General features: G+C 34.9%; 1 protein-coding gene across 1 annotated transcript in view; it reads right to left on the bottom strand.

Moving 5' to 3' along the window:
• Positions 1 to 559: 559 nt before the first annotated feature.
• Positions 560 to 25,116, bottom strand: part of LOC149796439 (uncharacterized) — a 94,810-nt gene continuing 70,253 nt past the window's right edge. Inside the window, exons 17-19 of the mRNA XM_089961119.1 lie at positions 23,184 to 23,240; positions 10,314 to 10,453; positions 560 to 5,849 (exon numbers count right to left, since the gene is read on the bottom strand). Of these exons, the coding sequence (XP_089817245.1) occupies positions 5,633 to 5,849; positions 10,314 to 10,453; positions 23,184 to 23,240 (414 nt within the window). The 3' untranslated portion in view covers positions 560 to 5,632. The remainder of the gene's footprint in view (positions 5,850 to 10,313; positions 10,454 to 23,183; positions 23,241 to 25,116) is intronic.

Genomic DNA, 25,116 nt, shown 5'->3' with positions numbered 1-25,116 from the left:
AGGGTCCTTTCTGTCAAACTGCATCAAAATCTGCTCAGTAGTTTTTGAGAAGTCTTGTATGGGTTTTTCTATTTTTAGTAATGGTGGCAATATTTCATCGAGGATTTGCACATGTACACACTGGAAACTGGTTCAGTGGTTTTATGAATTTGATAAAAGCAACTTTTGATGGATAATGTACTATATACAGACAGTAATGCTTGTAATAGGTAAGAAAGGCTATTTGTAGTGTCATCTGTAGAAACTTGGGTACAAAAATCTTGTGTGACACAAGGATGACTTCATCACATACTGTGCACAACCCATATACAGTATTTGCAATGAAGAGACTAATAAAAAGGCAAAGAAGATTTTTGTTATTGTAGTAGTTACCTGACATCCCTATTTGTTTTACACAGACTGGTCCAATAGATTGTAAATACAAACAAACACTAAGAAAATTTTAGACAGCCACTAACTATCACAAAGAATGATACCTGGAGGTTTCATCTATGAATATTTAGAATTTAAATACATGTACAGTTCAAAGTAAGCTTAGCTATCAAAAAAAAAAAAGGCAGAGAGGCTAAAATCTTTAATGTATAATTTCTGAACATTCTTGGAAATATTTATATTAAAAGGGTACATGAAACAAAGAAAGGACACTAATATTTATTGGTTCCACATTTGCATGTAAAAATACTAATAGGTTTTTCTTAGCAATACTGCATGATGTTAGGAGTGCAGTATTAATCAGAGAAAACAAGTTCTTATTTTCCATACAAATGAAGTAAACTTTTTATTATATACTCATTTTGCTTTTCTAAGGCTAAATAATAAAAATAAACATTACAAGAAACAAAGTAACTGAATTTAGACTGGATTCAAATGAAAATACACAACTGTAGGTTCTACAATAAACAGTGAAAGTATTAATGTGTACACGACTTTTTGAACTTGGTCGCATGCTCATTTGTTTAAAAAAAAATTTGTTTTGGTCTACTTAAAATTGAAATTTAAAAATGAAATTTAGAGTCATATTAAGAATGAATGTGCAGTGAAGCAAATTTTTCAGTTGGTCTGGTCTTGAATGAAGGACTTTTTTCTTCTGGTGATCCAACTAAATTCTGCTTGTCTAGTTTTAATAGATTGGATTTATTAGCTGGGTCAATTCCAAACAACGTATATGTGACTAGAGGGACTGGCTTTGATGCAGCTGTACATGTGTTTCTATTCTGTCTTTGATTACTTGGAATCATAATGTGGGAAAAAATATGAATTATCAAAATTAAAATTCTCAAAAAGACTTGGGATTAAACATTGTTTGCTTGGGAATATCACATTCATTTTGTTTTAAATGCACTAAGGAGAATGTTTAATAATTTTGTTAGTCAAAATTACAGTACAATTTCACAGTGTGGATCAATTTGTCCAAACCACGTAATTCTGATCAGGACAAATAACTACATGAATGTACATTGTTTACAATCAAAAGTAGTTCCTGATACACAATGCTATTTTAAGACATGTGTTGTGCAGTATTAAGCAGTGCAGCAAGTAAAAAATACTGCATAATTCTGAAAATGTAAAGTTAATGGAGATACAAATGAGAATATAATAAAAAAGAATTTTACATCCCGTGACAAATTACATTAATACTAGACTTGCAAAATGCATGAACAACATTATACATGCCAATCAAATGGACTTGGCCTTAATAAATATACAATGCACCAAAAAGTTTGTAACATTTGAGTTAATCGGAAAAAAGCATCAGTTTAAAATTCAACACTTCTGTGTTAAATAAGGAATATTTATTTAAAGGTAAATCTTAAAATTGTCTTGATATATCAGGGATTCAATATAAATAAAGGATTATTTTTTAAATCCAATTTCAGCTTTCATTCAAGAATAATTTATAATTCTCTTCTTGCTGAAATTTTTTGTGCATAGCAAAGTTGACTGCACAACAACACCCATCTGTAAAGCCAACTTCACCTCAAGAAATAATAAAGATTAAAGAATATTAAAGAATTGACATGTCACTTAGCTAAGGTATAATTTAGACACGACTAGAATGTGAAATTTGCCCAACAAAGAAATCTGGTTCTGATCCAAGCAGACACTGTAAGACCTGTGCACTGAAACTAATTTACAAAGAATAAGGATATTATGTAGTAGTATTCATTAAGGCAGCGAGACATTTTTCAAACTGCATATATAGATAAAGAGTCCAATCTCATTAGGCACAATCTTGCATCACTATGTGATCTACATTAAAAATCTGGTAAAGATTCATAAAAATGATTGTTACAGATAGGTGCTGCTCATTCATTTTTTCTGTTCTGGAGCAGCACCATTTATATACAGTCAAATTCACGAGTTCTCTTTGTGCACATACATGTAAAAATGTTTATAATGTACATTACACCTAGTATTGGTGATGAAGCTTAAAATGTGTGAGCATGAGAAAGAGTATGTATCTGAAGAACTGCAAGATTTGTATGTAGAAGTAATAGCTTGAATTATCTGTAGATATTGTCTTGTCAAATAAAACAAGAGATGCTGCGAGCCTGACACTGTTCACCTGACATCTGCCTAGCAGTCAAATAAAATAACAACTTGCCAAGAAATCTGGGTCATTAGGATATTCACTGAAGAAAATTTCTTTTCTTTGACTAAGTTATGAAAACAACTGTTTCATGGTTTCTATTTTGGTATTTTCATTCCTATTTGATGACATGTCTGCATCATTTGTCTAATCCTGAAATGTAATTATTGCCAGGACTGTAAAGATCGACAATTTCGGTTGAGTGGCTTCTGAGATAAAGTTCTTGAAATTATGTTTTTTTCTATCTGTTGTAATGGCTTCATTGCTGATGGTGTATAAATCTGATGAATGTTTTCTGTCAGATCCGCCTGAGTGGTGTTGAGAAGTTTTAGCAATTTATATAATTTTTGCAACTAACCACATTTGTTGGCAGATCAGTATCACACTTCATGGTCAATCATTATTTGTTCTAACTTGAAAGCCCTTCATACAAGGCTGTATTATGTCAAATCTGATCAAATTATGTTAAGTTGTTTCTGAAAATTAGTAATTAAAATGCGTCTTTTTTTAATTAATGGCAGTAATATCAGTATGAGTTGAACACAAAATCTGAAAGCTCTTTATGTCAAGATGCTGTCAAATTTATCCAAAAGCAATAAGCAACAAAAAAAAAAAAAACACACAAGTAAAAGCAGCCACATTTGATGGTGAATTGGCATAAACTGAAAGCACTTCATACCAGGATCATTTCTTGCAAATTTTGTTGAGTTTCTCTAATTTCAAGGTTTCTATTTTTAGTATTGGTAAATCGTTTTTTTTTAAATGGCCGATTGATATCATTTGTGAAAATCTGAAAACATTTCAAACTTGGCAGGTCTTTGCCAAAATTTAGATGAAATCTGTGTTGCAGTATTTGAGAAAATGTTAAAATAATTTTTGACATGACAAATGCAGAAGCATTCCATAAACTGAACTGTCCTTACAAACAGCTTAGCCCAACCCACCTCTTGTGCATTTATGTAACCCAGGTCTTTAGTAAAGAAAACTCTTTAGTCCCTCAGCCAATCACTGACCTTACTAGATATTTCATAAGTCTCATGAATAATACAATGCACTGTTCAGACCACTACCGGCCTCATGTTTGGCAAAGATCTCATGGAGTCACACATTATGACTAAATGAGACTTCGAGTCATTTGGCAGTATGACTGAACAAGACTTTTCAAACTCAAGACAGTACAGATGACCATACATAAATTAGTCTACACAAAAACCAAATGTATGTGGGAGACAAGTCAAACTTTGACAAATGAAGATTCAGCAGGACTAGTAAATTTCTCAATCTACCAGTCCTTTTGGCTACAAAGAAATTTGTATTAAATTCTACACCTGGTTGGTCCATCATCAACATCTGCCATGAAAGTATCCATGTGTCTGTTTCCTAATGTCACTGATTTTCTAATCAGATGACCCCCCTTCTCCTTCTATATCAACAATTCTTTGTCTTACCTTCACCTATATTTGTGACCGTCTGGTCTATTGTTTAGAGTGATTTAAAAACCATCTGCTTCATTTTATTTATCAACAGTTCACCACAACAAACTGATGAGTTTCACACATAACAGCCCAAGTCAGAATCATATTATGCATGAATTGTATGCAGTACTGCATTTAGGCATTTTAATGACAGAGGTGAAGAGTCAAGAAATGCATAGAACTCTGGCATGCAACATCTTTGCAGAAAAGAATGCCCATAAAATCAATTTTCTTGAAGCCATAGATATACCTGTGCCAAGCAAAAACTTTAAGAGTATTTGGCATATGGGTAGACCACCATTTTTAGCAAAGGGAGTTAATCATAAAACTATGTTCAAAGAGTTACTTTCCCAAAGATACTACTTGTATGCTGTCTATAGACAAGAAAAACTTTTGTCATTCTGGTATGAAAGGGCAGGCTGGATTTGGGAGGCAGCAGATGTTAATTCCTGATGTAACATTATCTGGCAATTTATATCATGGAGAAACACATTCATATTTGTACAACAACAATGACATGAAATAAATTACCAGGATTATAGCATTAGCCCTTTTAAACTCATGTGCCAATGAGTGTAAAAAACAATTTTATATGACAACACCTATGCATTTCTCACAATCAGAATGTAAAACCTGAATACTGATTGAACATAGTTACTTGAAAATTAAATGGCATTACATTACCAGATGATGACAATTCCATAATCTTTCAGTATCAATGACATTTTGTCTAATAGGAAAGTAAATCAAAATGATGGTTCTGCAAAAACACGTCTTCAGGATGTATTAAAATGTGCATGATTTTCAAAAAATTAAACACAAATAAATATACCTTAGAATCTTTCTGAATTGTCATTAAATAAATTATACAACAAAAAGAAATGTAATCCAACAATCAGTTTCTTGACGGTGAATTATCTTGGTGCCTGCCTTGCAATCAACACTGCTTCTGGTGTAACCCATATCATGGCTATGGAGAGATTTTAGCCAGTATATCAGTCAGAAATAAGTTAAATATTAGCAAACAGAATTTTCAAAACCATCCAAAAATGAGAATAAAAGTTTCAATAATTCAATATAATAAAACAGTTACTGACCCAAAATTGTCAATATTCACTCACAGAAGGGCAATAACTGTGTAATCTCAACACAAATTCTAACATTGTTGATGAAATCACTGAAAGCCCTGCTGCTGGAAGATTTTTGTTTCTGTTTTGCTATGCAGATGAAATACAGCACCAAACAAACCTCTGTTGCTGGAATACTTTGATAACAAAAAACAAGAATTATTACATAAATGTCATCAGAATGTGCAATACAATATTTTTTTTTTGTCCAGCAACATTGATAGGATAAAAGCTCAACTTCCAAATAAAGGTCAGGCAATGCCTTCTGTGACAAAGCTTTAATGAACTAGAATTATTTATCACTCCTTGGCTTACTTTATTGTTTTCACAAATTTTCAAAGGTATTCACTGTATGCATGAAAAGAACTAAGAAAACTTTCAATAGACTTTACATCAGACTCTGAACTGATGACCTGAAGACATTTCCACTTTGCAAAGAGTTAATCAGAGTCGGAATTGTCTGTCTGTGTGCCTGCTGACCTGCGCACATTGCGGAGATGGGTCTGAGTGGCAATACTGATAGTTCTAGGAAAAGGAGCATTAGATAGGCCAAGAACTTGTCTAAGGTTACGTCGTATTGAGGATCTGTCTGTATTAAAGGTATCTGGAATTATTTTCTCCTGGGGAACCTCTCCAGCCTTCTCTATCTTCTTTACCCTGAAAATATTAATTAGCATCACATTTTGTAATTATAAACAGGACAAAAATTAATTAAAGTTATTGTATCACTGCTATGTCATTATCGATTATTTTAAGAAGGAACAAGTTCCATCACACAGTTACAAATTTGGGTTTTGTTGAGTTTCTCAAAAAAGACAAGACAAAAATCCGAGCATATTAAGTTTATATTAAGCCTCTGAATGAGCATACAACAACAAATCCTCCCATATCAATTATGTAATTAACCACAAGGGTTTTGCTAAGTCTGTCAGTGAACTTAGGACAACAAATCCTCCCATATCAATTATGTAATTAACCACAAGGGTTTTGCTGTCTGTCAATGAACTTAGGACAACAAATCCTCCCATATCAATTATGTAATTAACCACAAGGGTTTTGCTAAGTCTGTCACTCAACTTAGGACAACAAATCCTCACATATCAATTAAGTAATTAACCACAAGGGTTTTGCTGTCTGTCAATGAACTTAGGACAACAAATCCTCCCATATCAATTATGTAATTAACTACAAGAGTTTTGCTAAGTCTGTCAATGAACTTAGGACAACAAATCCTCCCATATCAATTATGTAATTAACCACAAGGGTTTTGCTGTCTGTCAATGAACTTAGGACAACAAATCCTCCCATATCAATTATGTAATTAACCACAAGGGTTTTGCTAAGTCTGTCACTCAACTTAGGACAACAAATCCTCACATATCAATTATGTAATTAACCACAAGGGTTTTGCTGTCTGTCAATGAACTTAGGACAACAAATCCTCCCATATCAATTATGTAATTAACTACAAGAGTTTTGCTAAGTCTGTCAATGAACTTAGGACAACAAATCCTCCCATATCAATTATGTAATTAACCACAAGGGTTTTGCTGTCTGTCAATGAACTTAGGACAACAAATCCTCCCATATCAATTATGTAATTAACCACAAGGGTTTTGCTGTCTGTCAATGAACTTAGGACAACAAATCCTCACATATCAATTATGTAATTAACCACAAGGGTTTTGCTGTCTGTCAATGAACTTAGGACAACAAATCCTCCCATATCAATTATGTAATTAACTACAAGAGTTTTGCTAAGTCTGTCAATGAACTTAGGACAACAAATCCTCCCATATCAATTATGTAATTAACCACAAGGGTTTTGCTGTCTGTCAATGAACTTAGGACAACAAATCCTCCCATATCAATTATGTAATTAACCACAAGGGTTTTGCTGTCTGTCAATGAACTTAGGACAACAAATCCTCCCATATCAATTATGTAATTAACCACAAGGGTTTTGCTAAGTCTGTCACTCAACTTAGGACAACAAATCCTCACATATCAATTATGTAATTAACCACAAGGGTTTTGCTGTCTGTCAATGAACTTAGGACAACAAATCCTCCCATATCAATTATGTAATTAACTACAAGAGTTTTGCTAAGTCTGTCAATGAACTTAGGACAACAAATCCTCCCATATCAATTATGTAATTAACCACAAGGGTTTTGCTGTCTGTCAATGAACTTAGGACAACAAATCCTCCCATATCAATTATGTAATTAACCACAAGGGTTTTGCTGTCTGTCAATGAACTTAGGACAACAAATCCTCACATATCAATTATGTAATTAACCACAAGGGTTTTGCTAAGTCTGTCAATGAACTTAGGACAACAAATCCTCCCATATCAATTATGTAATTAACCACAAGGGTTTTGCTAAGTCTGTCAATGAACTTAGGACAACAAATCCTCACATATCAATTATGTAATTAACCACAAGGGTTTTGCTAAGTCTGTCAATCAACTCAGGACAACAAATCCTCCCATATCAATTATGTAATTAACCACAAGGGTTTTGCTGTCTGTCAATGAACTTAGGACAACAAATCCTCACATATCAATTATGTAATTAACCACAAGGGTTTTGCTAAGTCTGTCACTCAACTTAGGACAACAAATCCTCCCATATCAATTATGTAATTAACCACAAGGGTTTTGCTGTCTGTCAATGAACTTAGGACAACAAATCCTCCCATATCAATTAGGTAATTAACTACAAGAGTTTTGCTAAGTCTGTCAATGAACTTAGGACAACAAATCCTCCCATATCAATTATGTAATTAACCACAAGGGTTTTGCTAAGTCTGTCAATCAACTTAGGACAACAAATCCTCACATATCAATTATGTAATTAACCACAAGGGCTTTGCTGTCTGTCAATGAACTTAGGACAACAAATCCTCCCATATCAATTATGTAATTAACTACAAGGGTTTTGCTGTCTGTCAGTGAACTTAGGACAACCAATCCTCCCATATCAATTATGTAATTAACCACAAGGGTTTTGCCAAGTCTGTCAAAGAGCTTAAGACAAATCCTCGCATACTTGTTATGTTGTTAACCACAAGGGTTTTGCTGAGTCTGTCAATGAGCTTAAAACAAATCCTAGCTTATAAGTTACATTATTAACCACAAGGGTTTTGTTGAGCCTGTCAATGAGCTTAACATAAATCCTTGCATGCCAGTTAAGAAATTAACCACAAGCATTAAAGTGAGCCAATCAACAAGCTTAAGATAAATCCGTGCATACCAGTTATGTAATTAACAAGGGTTATATAGAACCTGTGAATGAGCTTAAAATAAATCCTTGCACATCAGTTATGTAATTAACTGTAAGGACTATAGTAAACCTGTGAATGAGTTTAAGAAGATAAATCCTTGCATACCAGTTATGTAATTAACCACAAGGGTTATACAAAACCTGTGAATGAGCTTAAAATAAATTATTGCATATCAGTTATGTAATTAACTGTAAGGATTATAGTAAACCTGTGAAAGAGTTTAAGAAGATAAATCCTTGCATACCAGTTATGTAATTAAACAAAAAGGTTATAAAGAGGATGTCAGTGATATATTTTATGTGAAAAGGAAGAAGTAAAACAGTAGACTCGCTAGCTCAAAAATTTGAAAATTTCAACCAACATAAATTCTGGAAGCAAATTAAAACTTCCAATAGGCTACTAATTTGCACTGATGGAAACCATGGTCAAAGCAATATATGCAACATGTAGAAGAATCAGTTTGAAGACAACTCAAAAGTGAATCAAATAAGAAGTGTGTTCTTTCAGTACTGAATAGCCCTTCTGCTCATATTGAACTAATCATACATAGATCAAGATAAAAAGGATGTAACTATCCAGGATCAGATTTTTTTATATGTGGAACATTTTAAATTTTCACATACTAGACTACTTGTCCTTTTGATGATTTTATTTAATTGTATATTTGTACATAACTTTGTTCCAGATGATTTCACAAAAGTTACAATTATACCACCACTGAAAAGCAAAATTGGTAACCTGATTAACAAAAACAACTATAGATCTTAAGGTCTTACAACAATTATTTCAAAAATATTTGAATGCATCATACTACAAATATGTGAATTCACAATCTAATATAATCGGTTTGGTTTCAAAAAGCAATATTCAACTGATTTATGCCTCTATGCCTTTAAGGAAACTGTTAACTATTATGTTGAACATGGCAGCCCAGTGTTTGTATGCTTTTTAGATGCTAGTAAGGCATTTGATAGGGTCAATCATTGGACACTCTTCAAAAAGTTACTTGATATTCAAATGCCTGTCTACATAGTTCATACTTTAGTTAACTGGTATGGCAAACAGTTGTACAGTGTGCAGGGAGGTGTATTATCCAGCTCTTTCCATATAACCAATGGGGTGAGGCAGGGAGGTGTTCTTTCCCTTTGTTATTTAATATATAAATAGATGACTTAAATTGCAAACTGGGTCAAAGTCACATGGGGTTACATCAGCCACCAAATGTGTTATTTCTTAACAAGTTTAGTTTTGCTGATGATATGTCATTGACAAGTCTTTCTAACACAGGTTTAAAGAAATTATTAAAGGTATATGAACAATACGCATTAGAGAATGACATCATCTATAATTCACAAAAATCAGTATGCTAGGTCTTTCAGACAACTTCTTTCACATTACCATTTCCTCTCCCTGTACATCTTAATGACCATGCTCTAATCTTAAAATCCAATAGGTCTGATGATGAAGATATAAAGAGACATCTAAGATTTTTGTGCACCTGAACAAACGTGCTTCTATGTAAATTTAAGACAAAAGGCCATTGGACAAGTTGTTTTGGGTTAAAATCAGAGGTGATAAAAATTAAAAGCAGACAAGATAGATTTGTCCAAGATTATTAATTCATAAAAATGTAACATTTTACCCACACAAAAAATCCCCTTTTAAGATAAAATGCGCTACACTCTGCAAATATAATCTGGAAAAGTTTGGAGGAGTGGATAACAATTTCTGATGCATGCTCATGAACCGTACAAAGAAAAATATGTCAAGAAAACATGAAAATGCATAAATGTAGCATTTTGACAAATAATACAATATGGAGAAATGTACCATGGTCGACAGATATGGAGGTCTCCTCTGTTGGTGCCATACACCAGTCCCTGTCCAGGTTCAGGCAGCCACTTGGCAGAATTCACGCTCACATGGGTGCGAATATCCATATCACATGGGTGTAGAATATCTGTAATATGCTAAATTAAAAAAAAAAATTAAATAAATAAATGACGAGTACTGTGAATCAGTCATTAGAACCTGACCATTGTTTCATAGTCCTTTAAGTAGGTAACTGATATTTTGCAGATAAAACATTTTTCTTCTTCCAGTCAGCAAAGCTGACATTTGGCCTTTTTACTATGAAATTAAAGGCTTCTTCCTTAGAGGAGTGATAACAAGATTTCTCAGATGGCAAATATGGTGTCAAAGTTGAAGGTCTGATGAGAACCATTTTGATTCAGAACCAGCTACATACTGCTATAGTTTTGGTGAAAACACCATGTCAGTACAACTATCCATTCAGAGGCATTAGAAATACAATGAATTCAGGATGGTACTCAAGGCAGTCATTTTTGGAGGTTAGATTAGCATTAATGTAACATATGAACAACTACATATTGCAAGAATGAATTTGTTTAAATGTCAGAATAGCCTCTGTTCAGGAGAAGTTGCTATTAGGATAAGTTGTTGTTTTTCTTTTATTTGATGAGGAGGGTCAAATTAGGATCATATTCATTTAGAACCAGCAGCATATTCTGACAAGAGTTAAAGTGAAAACACCATGTCAATAAAACCATTCTTTAGGAGGAGTTGTGGCCCTACTCATCAGCACAAGAGTTAAAGCGAAAACACCATGTCAACAAAACCATTCTTTAGGAGGTGTTGTGGCCCTCCTGATCAGCACAAGAGTTAAAGTGAAAACACCATGTCAATAAAACCATTCTTTAGGAGGTGTTGTGGCCCTACTGATCAGCACAAGAGTTAAAGTGAAAACACCATGTCAATAAAACCATTCTTTCAGGAGGAGTTGTGGCCCTACTGATCAGCACAAGAGTTAAAGTGAAAACACCATGTCAATAAAACCATTCTTTAGGAGGTGTTGTGGCCCTACTGATCAGCACAAGAGTTAAAGTGAAAACACCATGTCAATAAAACCATTCTTTCAGGAAGAGTTGTGGCCCTACTGATCAGCACAAGAGTTAAAGTGAAAACACCATGTCAATAAAACCATTCTTTCAGGAGGAGTTGTGGCCCTACTGATCAGCACAAGAGTTAAAGTGAAAACACCATGTCAATAAAACCATTCTTTCAGGAGGAGTTGTGGCCCTACTGATCAGCACAAGAGTTAAAGTGAAAACACCATGTCAATAAAACCATTCTTTCAGGAGGAGTTGTGGCCCTACTGATCAGCACAAGAGTTAAAGTGAAAACACCATGTCAATAAAACCATTCTTTCAGTAGGAGTTGTGGCCCTACTGATCAGCACAAGAGTTAAAGTGAAAACACCATGTCAATAAAACCATTCTTTCAGGAAGAGTTGTGGCCCTACTGATCAGCACAAGAGTTAAAGTGAAAACACCATGTCAATAAAACCATTCTTTCAGGAGGAGTTGTGGCCCTACTGATCAGCACAAGAGTTAAAGTGAAAACGCCATGTCAATAAAACCATTCTTTCAGGAGGAGTTGTGGCCCTACTGATCAGCACAAGAGTTGAAGTGAAAACACCATGTCAATAAAACCATTCTTTCAGGAGGAGTTGTGCCCCTACTGGTCAGCACAAGAGTTAAAGTGAAAACACCATGTCAATAAAACCATTCTTTAGGAGGAGTTGTGGCCCTGCTGATCAGCACAAGAGTTAAAGTGAAAACATCATGTCAATAAAACCATTCTTTAGCAGTTGTGGCCCTACTGATCAGCACCACTTTTATTTAGAACCAATAAAATATCATATAAAATCTTTGAGTGAGAACTTATGCTGATATAACCATCTGTTCCAGAGAAGTCATTGTGTGTCCAAGATGGCAACCAGGGACAGACATATTGGAACTTTGATCAGCACCTTCTTTTGTTTAGAAACAACAACATAGCAACTTTTCTTGAAAATTCCACATTAGGAGAAGAAGCTATACCTTGATGATTGCAATGGCCACCATAACGATGAGATTACAAGTCTGATTTAATTTAGAATGAACCAGACACCATAAATCCTTTAATAAAAACACCATGTCAATATGACCATTCAGTTAGAAGTAGTGATTACAAATGTTTCAAGATGGCCAATATGGTGATAATAATGGACAGCAGAACATTCTAATTCTGATATAAGGCCAATTAGATGTCTTTCTGTGAAAACTTCATCTTGATATGACAATCTCTTTAGGAGGAATGGCAATAAAAAGATTTGGAATGGCAATAAAATGTTTTGGAATGGCAATAAAAAGTTTTCCAAGCAAGACATCATTAGCAGTCTTTTAGTGAAAATTATGGTATGTAAATCGCTTGAGATCGAGCAACAATAACATGATTTTCAAGTTGGTGACCATGGTAACAGTATTTGATATCAGACTGGCATCATGTTCATTTACTAGCAATTAGAGATGAAATTTTTTTTGGGGGGGAAGGGGGAAATCTCCACGCCAATACAACCATATATTGAGGAGTAGCTACAATATGATTTTTAAGATGGCCACCATGGTGGTCCAACCAGCTGTCAGATTGGCACCATTTTCACTATACATTGTAAGAAGTCTTCCAATGAAAATCAATACTGATATGACTATCCATTCACGAATTTTCAAGATAGACATCTGAGAGATACCATTTTCGTTTAGGACCAACTGGACCTTAGGGTGAATGTGCACAAAGTTTTAATGCAATCCTCCCATTAGTTTAGGAGGAGGAGGAGTAATGACAAACTTATGCTAATGGACACTAGAAATTTTGACAATGGACAACAAGCAGTTATGTGAGCTGTTTTGGCCTATGACCATTTAAGCCAAAAAATTTAAACTAACATAAAAATAGTTCCTCTTTATCCTAGAAATATTGTGGCTACAGTACAGGCAATACTGAAAAACAGTTTATTTTGTTCCACAAGAGCAGTAGTTCCCAACTATTTTTGGCTGTGGCCCTAAATTGGCCACATAAAGGACCTACCAACCCTCAGGATAATTTTCAGCATTCAAAAAGCAATAAAACAAATTTGCTCTGATGACCATTCATGACCTTACTGAGACCCTGCACCCCCTCTTATCTGCATATGACCTGAGGTTGGAAAATGCTGCATTAAGGGAAAAAATGCACTTGGTATAAATATCCTTAATTCTAGACCTGAAGGAGCATAGAAAAAAGACTAAACTTAGTGGCAAAATTTAAAAGAAAATAAAGTACTTTTGGAGGTATAATTTACAACACTCAGCAATTATAATACAGTTCTCTGACATAATTTCAACTTAGAATACCTGAAGATGATCCCAAAATAATGACAAAAGTGACAAACGAAACCATTTAAAAGTTGCATATAATATATTCACAATTTCTTTACTTCAAAAAATGAATCATAATAATTTAGAAGCATGTGACAAAGAAATCTGATAACGTTCCCATAGTGTCTGGATTAAAAATGTATAATACACATATATGGAATTGCTAGAAAGTTCAGATACAGGTTATTAGCTTGTTCCATTACGTCCATCAAATTTGCTTAATTGATGATAAAGATTTTAAAACTCATCATGCTTACAGGTTATATTTACTGCAGAAATGTTTACAGAATGACAGCAACAAGAAATGTCTCAATTTTTAACAGATTTTAAAATTAATGGATCAAATAGGAATATATTTTTAATGGAAATATCTAAGTGAAACAAAATCTTAAAATTCATAAGTGTCTAAGGCAAGAAAAATTAGAAAATGGTCTACCTGCTCAAAAAAAGAAGCATTCTATAAAAAGGACATATATTTTACTGATTTATGTTTCTGCGCGAATATCTACCCAACCACATTTATATTAGGATGAGGCACCATTACCTCTCAAATCCAGCAATCGCAGAAAGACAATTTGTTTCTCCAAATGTTGCTTACTCAGATTTAGCTTGAATAATACCCTAACATGATGCTTGTGTGTGTGTATGTCTGTGTGTGTGAAGGTTTAACAGAAATGTGCTTGGATATGTTTTCTCAGAGAAAACATAATTTATGACACAGTTTGCTTTTTCCTTTGAATAAATTCCTAAACCACATTAATATTTGGAGAATAGGTAGTAGGAGGAGGCAATGCTGAGTATCCTACCACTATCATAGTCATCCTCAAGGGAACAAGGATTTCTTCCTTGCAAGGGGTTAAACCACACCCTTATTATGAGGCCAGCACAACAGATGTTGCTGCAACAACAGTACCTCAATAAGTGAAAATGAAGCAAATTACATCTTACCAACTAAAATCTCTGGGCAAAATGGGTTATGTTTCCCATAAATTCTATAAATATTACACAACATGTTTACTGTAAAAATAGTCAAGATTTTTAAACTTGGCATCAAATTTTGGTTTCTTTGGCAGTATATCTAAATCAGGCATCTTTAATCATTTTAGAATTATTTTCCTCTGATTGGTGAGACTCCACTTCATCCTTCACTTTCTTTATTCTGCCATTCACTCTGCATATTTGCACCAGTATTTTCTTGAAATGGATCAAAATTCATGTGGCACAATTGTAGGAAATGGGCATCATTTGCAAAACCTCTCTAGTACAAGTGTTTTTGTGCTAAACAAGAGGGATGTCTAGGCATCCTTTCGTACTAACCTACATCTGCATACATTGGAAGGAACATAGGTATTTTAATAAAAAAAGTATCCTGTTTAATTTTGTTCAGATTTGTATTGATTAATTTTATCAGTTAACTAAAAAATGTGCACTGTGCATAGTGGATTTGTATATACATGACTGAATTAATGCTGATTGCTTAAGCATGAGATACTGAGACTGGTGAAATGAAGTTGGTGATTTATGATTCTACCTTGTCCTATGTGTGAAGAGTCTGGCCCCTTCTTTCCAATGAATCAGCCAAGACACTGAATCTGCCTAAAAATATTCATATCTGGGCTGTTATATTCATTGGTACACACCAGCAGAGAAAATCCTAAACCAGAATTCATCCATCTGCAATATCCTTCTGTTTCAGTAGGTAGGACACCACCACAGGACAATAATGATGTCCACTTTTCATTTGCCCTTCTTGAACCTAAATGCATTTGCTATGGCCTTCATATCATGAATGTTGATAATATGGAAAGGTTTCCATTTACTATGGCCTTCATAGCATGAATGTTGATGTGGAAACATTCCCATTTGCTATGGCCTTCACAACATGAATGTTGATGTGGAAAGGTTCCCATTTACTATGGCCTTCACAACATGAATGTTGATGTGGAAAGGTTCCCATTTGCTATGGCCTTCACAACATGAATGTTGATGTGGAAAGGTTCTCATCTGCTATGGCCTTCACAACATGAATGTTGATGTGGAAACGTTCCCATTTGCTATGGCCTTCATCGCATGAATGTTGATGTGGAAACGTTCCCATTTGCTATGGCCTTCATAGCATGAATGTTGATGTGGAAAGGTTCCCATTTGCTATGGGCTTCACAGCATGAATGTTGATGTGAAAACGTTCCCATTTGCTATGGCCTTCACAACATGAATTTTGATGTGGAAACGTTTCCATTTGCTATGGCCTTCATTGCATGAATGTTGATGTGGAAAGGTTCCCATTTACTATGGCCTTCATAACATGAAGGTTGATGTGGAAAGGTTCCCATCTGCTATGGCCTTCACAACATGAATGTTGATGTGGAAACATTCCCATTTGCTATGGCCTTCATTGCATGAATGTTGATGTGGAAACGTTCCCATTTGCTATGGCCTTCACAGCATGAATGTTGATGTGGCAAGGTTCCCATTTGCTATGGCCTTCACAGCAAGAATGTTGATGTGGAAATGTTCCTGTTTGCTATGGCCTTCACCGCATGAATGTTCATGTGGAAAGGTTCCCATTTGCTATGGCCTTCACAGCATGAATGTTCATGTGGAAAGGTAACTCTTTTGGTTCCCATCTGCCACTGACCATGGTGAATCTCGCATCTGTGCAGACTAATTTCTGATTGGGATTTTCAAAAGAAATTACAGCTCTCAGCCAATGTTTGTTGTGCCACTGACAACTTCATTCAAGATCATGATTTGCTGATTGACTGGTCAAGGGGTACCACTGGGCTTGCAGGGGAATTAACAAAGGGGATATGAAAAAGCAGCTGAAGAGATGTATAATTCTCATGAAAAGATCAACTCATCAGGAACAGATTCCACAAGCACAATAATCTGTGCCATCTACAACTGAGTGAAGCAAGCAAGGTTATGGTTTGCATAAAATTGTTTGCATGGGTAGACAAAATGCTGGGATGGAGTGTGGTCTGATTTGTCCCAACTGATAAGAAACCCTAACTGACTCAAATGGGAAAGATCATTTCTGCCACTGACCTAAGAAAAAATTATTATCTGTAATTGGAGGATTTCTTTGAGATTAACTGCCACGGTTGTTGATGAGCTTGATTGGAAGAGAAAGATGACACAGTTGATGATCTTGGTGAAAGCACATGGGCTGATACTGAAGCCAAATAGGAGAGTGCAAATTTGGTATATGGTTCCTTGGAAACAAAATCAAAGGATCTTGTACATGGATGTGTGCATAGAGACATGAAGGCATGTCTCAGTTGAGTCTAACTTTAAGAAAATTTGTCCTTTTTAAAGGTCACTGGCCACCTATATTGAACAAATGTGTGATGTTATTATAGTCATAAAAAAACGCATATGTTATTTATGCACACCATAAAAAATTTTAATTAGACTTAAAAATCCACTTTTTCAACAACAAAAAATGATTCGGCAATCTCTGTAAACAATCAGTAGTTTTCACATGCCAAAAATGGATATGACATACATTTATCCCTTCTATTCAACTATGCCATTTAAGTGTTTCACCATGTAAATGTCAATGTGATATATCTTATGATCCTGTTTTTGTACAGCAAATATGGTGCACTGTGTTGCATATGGATGTAACAAAAAGAGTGATTAGGGACAAAAGGGTTTTCTTTTTCCAAAAAACCATGTTTACCAGAAAAAATTGGATTTAAACTGTGGGATGGGAAAGTTGTACCATTTATGCCGGATTATAGTCAATTTGGCCCAAGACAATTCGGCCCAAAATGAGCCTAACTTAAGACAATTTGCTCCAACTCAGAAGACAATTTGGCACAACTTAACAATAGGATAAAATGTCTTTGAAAATTTGTATAGGTTATAAATCTGACATTTCTCACTCATTCTAATAAAATATTTTAATACCTTTATTTTTTATGCTAAAAAAATATATGCCTCTGCACAACAACATTCTCAATTTAAGTCTTCTGTGAAATTATCAATATTGATTTATAAAACAATAATACTTAACAGATAATATTCCTCATGTTGTAACACTGCTGGCTACAATACAAACTTGATTACACATATATGAGAGAGAGAGAGAGAGAGAGAGAGAGAATAATACTGAGCATTTTGTCAGTGTTGCTGCAATGTGAAGCTCTTACCGGTTAACTGTATTGTTTTAATTTTTCAAGTTGATGTCTTAGTGTGTCTTTGTGTGTGTGTGTAAACTTAAAGCTTGTCATTACTAGTCAATATTGTCAATTATATTTGCTCCATTATTCTATACAAATAAGAAGAGAACTAATCTGGTGTTAATTTGTGCCACCACCTCCCAGCACAGTACAGTAAAATAGATCAACAAACACTTATTTGAAAATAAAATGAAAGAAACTAACCTTGCAATGTTATTAAGTCCTTCTTTTTTCATCATGCAAAATTTATTAAAGAAAAAATATAACTACGAGCTCTGTATATGTACCGGATGCTGGCTGGCATATGAATCCTTACTGAAGCGTGTATCACTTATGTCAGATAATAGAATCACAAAAGAGACCAGAATATTACCCTTTTGCTTGAAGGCACTTGCCATTTATGCACGATAAGTTATAAGGTGCAAAATGACCAAGATTGTATTGTATCCAGGTTAACTATATGACGGTATTTCGCAAATAAATATCATTATTTCACTGAGTGAAAATGATAATCCTTTCACTAGCATGGGTTACAAAAGTATTATTAAAGCAAATTAATGCTGTGTATACTATTTACCCTGCAAACATCAATTATTATTACATATGGAAAACAAATAGAAGCCCAGGTGATGAATAAACACAACTGGCAACGAGCAATAAACTCCTTGCTTAAACTTATCGACAGGATATCAAATACAAAGATTACTTTATTATAAAGCAAGCCAACCCTGGAAACTATGTATTCCTTTATGTGTACCAATTTTTTTATGATGTTGGCTGACATATGGAAGCCAACTTTGAACTCTGATTCCTTTGGGTTCTTTAAAGTGTGCCAATTTCTTTTATTTTTTACAAAGCTGGCCAACATAGGGATGCCAGCATTGATTCCTTTTTACCTAAATACATGGGAATTTTGAAAATAAATTGAAACAATGGAACAGTTTTGAAAGCAACACAATCTAGTTTTCAACAGTTTCATCTATATGTTCCCTATCTATAATTTATAGTTTTATTTTTCGACAACAAGAAGCATGTAGTTCATAATCTTTTTGTGCGAGTATAACTACTTTTAATCATGTAATGCAAATCTGATGTAAAAATAAAAAATGTTGGAGTATGGCAGGTGACCCTGAACTGAAAGTCCAACTCCATTGTAAACCTCAACATGGCCATGTTCTTGATGAGTTGGTTGAGAGGTCTATGAATGGTTTGAGATTTCCATTGGGCTTGGGAACTAGAAAATGCCTGTGATGACTGCTTATGTTCTTCTTCAGTTCTTCTGTCAAAGAGCAATAGTGTACCAGAAGGTGCTGACTGATGTACCAAGGCATAATGCAGCTCAACTTGTGCAGGCAAGTGTCTTGTTTCATAAGATCCAGGTAAGCTTAAGCTATCAGGCATTAACTATTATGTGAAGTGTGGCCCTGTTAACAATGTGGGTTCGGATTAAAACACATGATCACTAATAGTTTTTGTCCATGGGTGGCAGCTCAGTATTTAACAGGGGTGAAATGAAAGCCTTGGAATTGCCAGAGTCCCATATTGTATCAGTCAGTGGTCAATGATTTCTTCAAAGTACACTGACTGGAAAAGAAAGATGGCTGTTTGTCCCCATCTTCCAAATCCGCTGATATCTGGGCATTCTGGGGCAGGACTGAAACGGACAGGGCTGGGCACTTGGAAATTGGTAAAACTCTGTAGACTTCATCCAATGCACATATTTAAAACTGTATTAAATATGATCCACTGTAGGGTCAGTTTTTTAGCAAGTTAAGGTTAACCCTGCACTCTTGTTGGGGTTATCTTCGTTGGGCATTCTCGGTTAACATCAGAGTAACACATCGAATGGGATGAGGCTGTGCCATGGTCCATGTGCATGGCTTTATATCTTCCCAAAGAATAAACCATAAAAATTTGAGCCAGTGATTGCATCAGCAGCTGGCTAAGTTCCAGGGTCTGTCCTGCCAGTAAAAAAAAATGGCAAAAAAAAAAACTGTGCTGGCTGATCAACTCAGCTATCAGCTGGATAGAAAATCCAGCTATACGCTGGCTGAATGGTTTGGCTCAAGGCTGGACAGAAAGAACGATTGTCTGCTGGATGGCCAGTTTTTTAACTATCTGATTGGTTTGAGTGGCACAATGGACAGATCAGTTAACTGGCAAACTAAGGTTTGGCTAGCTGGTATATGGCATGGCTTGCCAAAGTGATGGACTCCTGGTGACTGATTGTGCAGTATGGCTGGATGGATGAGTGGTCTGGCTGGTCAGCAACTTGAAGGTATTATAAGGCCTGGACTGATGGCAAAATAAATCATCCATGTCCAAGATATATGCTATATGACCAGACTCACAGCCCCAAAGTACAAGCTCAAACATGCTAGGGGATTCATGCACATTGGGAAAAATAGAAAAATAAACAAATTCACTACTGTCCAGCAATTGTTGTTATCTCTAGTACTTGTTGCATCATATGCAACTCAAACAATACCTGTGGAAAATTTCTGGGTGACAACTCTACAATCCCTTTGTCTCCAGTGAATCTGATTGTCACATTGCGAAGACAGCCCTCATGTACACAACATACCTAAGGTGAAGAATGTCGCCAGGATATTTGTGACTGACTTTTGTTGCACAAGATTGTGGCTTTTATCAACACTGGAGGGAACAAAGGGGTAACTATCTTCAAAGGGACGAAGTAACTGGTAAAACTGGAAGAGGTTGTTTATTCACACCCAAGCTGTGGCCTAGCTATGGGAGAAAGAAATCTGACATGCACATGAGAAACTAGGCCGACCACAGTTGAAAGAGACCCCATTATCAAATCAGGGCTTAGTTAGGGAAATATGGGTGGGGTACCTGTCTGAAGCAGACCCTTATTCTACAGGTCATTTTGAGATCACTTCAGTACTTGCCAGGATTTAGTCCAACGCAGAGGACTAGTAAGTTAGAGAGAGAGTTCTAATAGGCGTGCTCTGAATGCACGTCATTCGCAAAAGGGAGAGCAGGAATTCAGACTTGAAAAGCTTTGTAAAGGTAAGAATTCTTTGCCCAAATTTGTTGAACATTATAAACTGAGAGTTGTAAGTTTATATGTAGCATGTAGAAACTGATTACTTGAATTATGTTGGTATGTAGAAGTTATCTTTATTAGAGTTAATCTCACCTACGTATTTGAGTTATTTATCTATCGTAATGTTCTGTAGAGAAATTAGTAGTATACAAGATTGAATTAAGTAGATTGTTAGCCTGTGATCAGAATTTTGTAATTTGCTGCTGTGTGAATGGTATTGAATTATTGCATTTATCAATGAGCTATGTTAGAACTTATACTTGTTTTAATTTTGAATTTGAATACACATTTGTGAACTATACAGAGTTATGCATGTTGGCCTTCTGAACATATGAAATACCTCCATATTTGTATTTGAACATTGTGTGTACCTCTTATGAATTGTAAGGTAAGGAATGTGTCTGATTGATGTGATGTTGGTAGTTACTATATCAAGAATTAAAAATGTGTACTCATGTCATGGAAGTTGTTGATGTATGTATCAGGAGTCATTAATACTGCTGTTGTATTATTACCCTTATTTTATTGTACAAGTGTGTATGGAATATTTCAATGAGAGATTGTCTAAGTCGAAAGGGAGACTAGACTATATGTCCCTTATTATTTATAGAGAAGTTTTCAGTGCTATTTTGGAGATGTTTGGGTTGAACTGAGTGCCACCCAAAGGTGATGAAGTAGGAAGAAGCGGGACCAGATAGAATAATGGAGGCAGACCAAAGTATGGAAGTGGAGGAAGTGGAAGGGTGAAGGATGTGGTCGAGGGACGGAAGGGATATTGGACTACCAGTCAAGGAAAAGGAAATAATACAGACGAGTAAAGTAGCAGGGACAGGTGGAAACACTCTCACATTGCACATCAGATGATGAAATTGGCAGATTAAATAGGTCGAATGAGTGGAAAAATTGTGGAAATTTACCAGTGTTGTTTGAATATTTATATCTGTTATTAAATTGTTATTCCTCACATTTTATTTTTTGTTTATTATCCACCTAGACCATTGGCACTGCTGAATGACGGCTTGGAAATATATATCCGTCTATTAAAAATTTTTAAATTGTATGACCTCATACAATATTAGCAAAAATACCCTAGGAGACACTGATCTAATGTAACAATCAATGTGGACATTGACCTCCACTACACTGTCAAGTGACAGCTTAAGATGCATCTTCTGTATGTCACAGCCCATTTATCTGGACTTCTATATTTCTCTTGTCTTTAGTTCTTTCACAGTACTGTGGACTATATGTTCTCTGACCATGAATCACAAACACTGCATGTAGCATCTAGCAAGGTACTATTGTGTGTCCTCTGTTGCCTGAAATCTTTTGCATGTTAAGCATTTTGTTGACTTGGTCTATCCATTTTGTAAAGACAAGAATGATGCAAATGTTTGGGGAAATAACAAATCAAAAGTATTCAAATGCATGAAACATCATTGCTTCTTACAAAATAAGTGAGTAAATGTCCGTGGAATATATGAAAAGAACATAAAACAGGTACCTATGATACCCTTTTGAAGCACAGTGTCAGAAGAAAATAAGAAACGACATCCACAACTGAGAAATTCACATAATTTTTTTTCAAAAATTGACAAATTAATTAATGCAACATGTAGTCAATTCATTTACACTCAACAGCATACAGACTTTGTAGATGGTTGTTCTAAAGTCAACAAGATTAACACAGATTCTGTGGTACCTTGTGAAAGCTAAAACCAAATAAACAATGAAGACACCTAGTGGTTATGAAAGAAGGTAACAAAGTGCTGGGAAGAGTTTCCTCCTTTCTGTCGATGTGGAATATAAACAGGGAAGACAAAAGATTTTGTCTTTCTGTAATTGCTGAATTAAAGAGGTTGTGGAGCTTCTTCCAAATATGAATGTGATTGGAGAATGTATTTAAAGGACAATCATAACTTTTTCTTATCTTAAATGAAAAATATGAGAAAGTTTCAGAAAACTCTACCTGACTAAACATTTTTAAACTTGTAGGGATGCCAGACATGGTATTTTTCCATCCTTGTGCATAAAAATATTCATGGCAGTTAAATAAAGCATACTAAACTTGTTATAATGGGCACAATTCTGAATAATTTTAATGGAACTGTCCCATTCAGGACACTGTAGCAAAGCCTGCAAGTCAAATAAATAGTAACTAGACAGTATACATTTTCCTAATTACCTTCATTGAGCCTTCCCCACCGAACTTTTTCTCCAACTTGTACACTTGGGCAACAAGCTGCAATAAATATCATACAAGTATTACAGACCTGATATGAAGTCTCTCCCTACCTACACATCTATTACAAATCAACCACTCTGATGAAGAAAATAACCACTGAAAAGCTCTGGTTCTCTAGCCTTCAAAGTTTGCAAATCAAGTCATAATGTTAAAAATAAGACAATGATTTCTAATTTCACAAAGAAATAGTGATCATAAAATTTCAGTGGATGAATCGGGTGCCACAACAGAATACTGTTACACTGTAATTAAAAGAAAAACAAGTCATAATATGATTATTCACTACTGTAACATTTGAAAAGTTCATAATTTTTATAGAATGATGGGGCCAAAATGAGAAGTGTTAGAATCTGGCACAGAGAAAAGGAAATTCCAGTCTGGGAGCTATACTATCACTAAGCAGTCTCACAAAAAAATAAAACATCTCTTCTAGACTTCCAAGATCTCAGATCCAATCTAAAGTCAAATTTCACTGAAATTCACAAAAGGACTTTTGCTGAGAAACAAAAGTTTAAAAACAGGCACCCAGGGGGCATAACTCCTTTAAATGATTACACTGAATGCATAAAATTCTACTTGTTCAGGTTTTATCAATATTAATGTACATTCCAAATTTGGAAGAAACTGAACCATCCTTGATTCAGGAGGACAAGCAATCAAGGACAAAATTCAAAGTGGAAAAAAAACTCATTTAAAGTCTGATTAATATCAAGTTTCATGCCATTAGTGAAAAGGTTCATTTTGATTTAAATCCATCATTTCTAAGTAAGTTATGTGGTGGAAACTAATATTGGGAGGACCGGCAATTTTGGCACACAAATCTTCCAAATTATAATACAAAATGCTTGAAATTAAACTGATTCAAGGTCTCATCAATACAGCTGCATGCTAATTCTGGCATAAATCCAAAAAATACTCGGTACAGTAATGCTGCGCAAATCAGAGTCACGAAGATGAGAAATCAGGGGCCATAAATCTTATTGATGATAATGTGGATTGTTTGGTTTCTTTTGTTTGTTTTTCAAGGCACTTTTAAGAGATTATCGACTATCACATGCAAAGGAAAAAAGAGCTTAGTGCCTTTCCCAAGGGCACACCAACCTGGGCATGACTTGGCATGTATCGCCCCTGCAAACTCAGTGTTTAATTAATATAAAGCTGCATGCAAGGTGAAATCCGACAATCTTTGGTAAAGTATTGCTGCAGAGCCAAAGTCTTGAAAATGATATCAGAACAAAATATGCAGCCATACTTGAAGAGTAGGTTAAGTGTTATAAAAACTATGAAAGTCTAAACCCTTTTGATCAATGGAAGTGATGAGAGAACAAAAATCCTTTTCCATGCTGATAATGAAGTTGCTATTACAATGAATAAAGAAGAGAAAGCAAATATGTGCAATTTTCTTGGATTTTTTTGGGACAAGCCACACAAGTTAAAGTGACAATAAAATATAAACCAAGCTGACATTCCCTCTCTTCCAGGCTGTATGCAATGGTAAGGCATGCCCTGTGTCCAATGTTTAATACCACAAAATCTGTAGTGTTGAGAAATATACACTTGGATACATATATAAATGATGAGAAACACTGAGGTGGATTGACGTAATCTGAATGCAAAGGTTTAGGAACATGAAAATACTGCATGATTGCAATGATTCTATTGAAATAAATGCAATTTACTCACGGTTTATGTCTCTTATTTCTTAGAAGCAAATATTATGTAAATTTTCTAGTATAAAGTCACCTTTTATCATCTGAATTAACTTAAACAGCAAGCTCACTCCCCAACTAGAATGAGGAAACTTTTATCAGATTTAATAACTCGACAACAGTCATAAGATATCATAAAGAAAGACATGTTAAAATGATGGTTT

Source organism: Sinohyriopsis cumingii, chromosome 6 (genome assembly GCF_028554795.1).
Source record: "Sinohyriopsis cumingii isolate HCF-2022 chromosome 6, ASM2855479v2, whole genome shotgun sequence".
NCBI classification, from domain to species: Eukaryota; Metazoa; Mollusca; class Bivalvia; order Unionida; family Unionidae; genus Sinohyriopsis; species Sinohyriopsis cumingii.
This window is presented reverse-complemented; position numbering and strand designations above follow the sequence as displayed.